The sequence below is a fragment of the Pteropus alecto genome, unplaced genomic scaffold, assembly GCF_000325575.1.
Source record: "Pteropus alecto unplaced genomic scaffold, ASM32557v1 scaffold1244, whole genome shotgun sequence".
Lineage (NCBI taxonomy): Eukaryota > Metazoa > Chordata > Mammalia > Chiroptera > Pteropodidae > Pteropus > Pteropus alecto.
This window is the reverse complement of record NW_006435702.1, coordinates 118,889-121,493: the sequence shown is the minus strand read 5'-3', so window position 1 is coordinate 121,493 and position 2,605 is coordinate 118,889. Positions and strand designations below refer to the sequence as shown.

General features: G+C 32.9%; 1 protein-coding gene across 2 annotated transcripts in view; it reads left to right on the top strand.

Moving 5' to 3' along the window:
* BRWD3 (bromodomain and WD repeat domain containing 3) overlaps positions 1 to 2,605 on the top strand; it is a 126,907-nt gene that overhangs the window by 91,087 nt on the left and 33,215 nt on the right. For both annotated transcript variants that reach the window (XM_006910776.3, XM_025046032.1), the window contains 2 exons: positions 628 to 735; positions 2,264 to 2,388. In XM_006910776.3, coding sequence (XP_006910838.1) covers positions 628 to 735; positions 2,264 to 2,388 — 233 coding nt within the window. The remainder of the gene's footprint in view (positions 1 to 627; positions 736 to 2,263; positions 2,389 to 2,605) is intronic.

Below are 2,605 nucleotides of genomic sequence, written 5' to 3'. Positions count from 1 at the left end.
AAAAAAAAAAAACTTATTGTGGAGAAAGAAACTTTTTTAATAAATCAGAATATGGTAGTGGTCTTAAAAGAGGTGAAGGATCTTACCAAGCACTTGGGTTTATTTTCCTTCCATACAATGCCAGTTCTGATGTTCATTCTTATAAAAGAAAAATTTTAATTTGTCTAGAAATTATTCTATATAGTAGCCTCCAGTTAGAAGAGTGTGTGTGTGTGTGTGTGTGTGTGTGTGTGTGTGTGTAGGCTGACTATTAAAATACTTAGAATGTCAACTATAATTTGAAATGTAGAACTATAAAATATGAATAAATATTTAAAATAAAATAAGGATTTCGTGTACATTTGTCATTAGTCTGTTTCTTCAGAAATGCTGAAGCTGCTGGGGGAAAAACTTCATGTGCAGTGTTTACATTATGCAGTACTTATAGTACTTATAGTGCAGGTCCATATAGACGTGAGTACTGAATAACATTATTTGATAGTGACAAGTACATTGTACACATTTTTTTTCAAGTTTATATTTATGTTTGTCGTAAGCAGAAGAGGACATTTGTAGGAATATATATTGGGATGTATAGAGTTGTTTAATTGGACACCGCTGTTTAAGACCTCATGTTTTTTGTTTTAGCTTATCTATTTTAGGCAAGGACATGAAGCTTATGTGCGGGCTGTAAGGAAATCAAAAATATACAGCGTTAATTTACAAAAACAGCCGTGGAATAAAATGGATCTCAGGGTAAGTTTTCCAAGTTCATAAACTATGCAGTTGAAGTAGCTTTGGAATTAAGTTACTTTCCTGTAGGGTTTCCCTCAGTTTCATGCATAGCTCACTGTTGACTGTATGTTGATATATAATATTCTTGTACAGCTGACTGTTATAGGTCATAGTTTATGTTCCCTGAAATTTGTATGCCACCTAGTATCCTGATTATTGGACCTAATTTCCTAAGCAAAGCAGTAGTTCTCTGGTGTGGATATTTTCTTCAAAAGCCTTGTATATCCTGAAGGTTCTATAAACTGACCACATGTGTAGACTACAAACACCCTCATGGTTCTGGCAGCTTTAGGGTATAGTAAATATCATAAATCCCAAGAAGCTCAAAACTTTGTGGTGCTTTATGGATTATCTCTTTTGATATAGTACCTATGTAGCTACATGTTATTGATTAAAATATGTATGTATATTTTTAGAGGATTTTCTGCCTATAAATACATATTCATACATATATATGCACATACAGAGAGACAGGGATACATATACCATTTCTATGTAGGTTTACACTTTTTTTTTTTTACTTGGAAAACAAGAGACTAAAGAGCAATTTTATAGTCGTTTTCTAGGTAAATGAAGGGTTGTTGTGTGATGATGCTTAGCAGGAAGGATTCAAGAGAGAATGTGTATATTTACTGAAGTAAAGATTCAAATACTTGTAAAAATTTGATTAAGGTTGTAAGATGCTAAATATCTTATCAAGTGAGTTTTCCATAATTATCTTCTGGGAGATAAGGGTGCTACCATCTATTCTGAATCAGGTGAATGTTGAATTCTGGTTTTGTTTTTATTTTAGAATCGGGAATGAATAAAACATGATTTCTTATTTTAAATTCTAACCCTGTGGTTCTAGGAAATTGTAAGAGGTAACATATTAGTGGTACAAAACCTAAGCTTTGGAATAAGACCTGAATTTCAGTCCTAGTTCTGCTGTATACCAGTGTAGAACTTTAAGCAAATCACTGTACCCACGAGGTTCAGTTTTGTCATCTATTAAGAGTATCTAATCAATCTATAAGGACAGTATTGTAAAATAATACTGTAAGCATTCAAAAATGCAAATCATTTCCTTAAACATACATGTACATTTCTACTTGCATACTTACCTACTGTATTTCTGTTAGAGGAGTGATTCTTAACCAGGCAGCATATCATAGTCTCCTGGAGGAGTTTTAAAGAAAATATATATGATTGAATTATACCCCAGACCTACTGAATTCTATTCTATAAGAGTAGGGTTTAGGAACATAAATTTTAAAAATTTCCAAAGGGGATTCTGCGGCTTATCCTTGATTTAGAGCTCTGCACTAAACTACAACCTGTTATAAAAGGTCAACAGCCATGTCTTATTACCTTTAACACTTAGTGGAGTGCTTAGTATTTGGTCGTTATTCACATAATTTTTAAATTGTTCAAATAATATTGAAATATGTAAATGTTAGGCATTTGTTTATATTGAAAGTAATAGTTTATTGGTTTTTTTCATGAATAGGAACAAGAGTTTGTTAAGATTGTAGGAATCAAATATGAGGTTGGACCACCTACACTATGCTGCTTGAAGCTTGCATTTTTGGACCCCATTTCAGGCAAAATGACTGGAGAGTCTTTTTCCATTAAGTGAGTAACTTTGTGTGTGTATGTGTTTTAATCCCTATTATGTATTCTTTAGAGTACAAGACATGTTGGGAGAGAAAACACTACAGCGCTATAGGCTTTAGAGTTTTAAAGACCAAGGCTTAATGTTTAATTCTTGTTTTGTTTCTTTACTTAATAGTGCTTGCTCACGCTAGCATGTTCTCTCTCTCTCTCTCTCTCTCTCTCTCTCTCTCTCTCT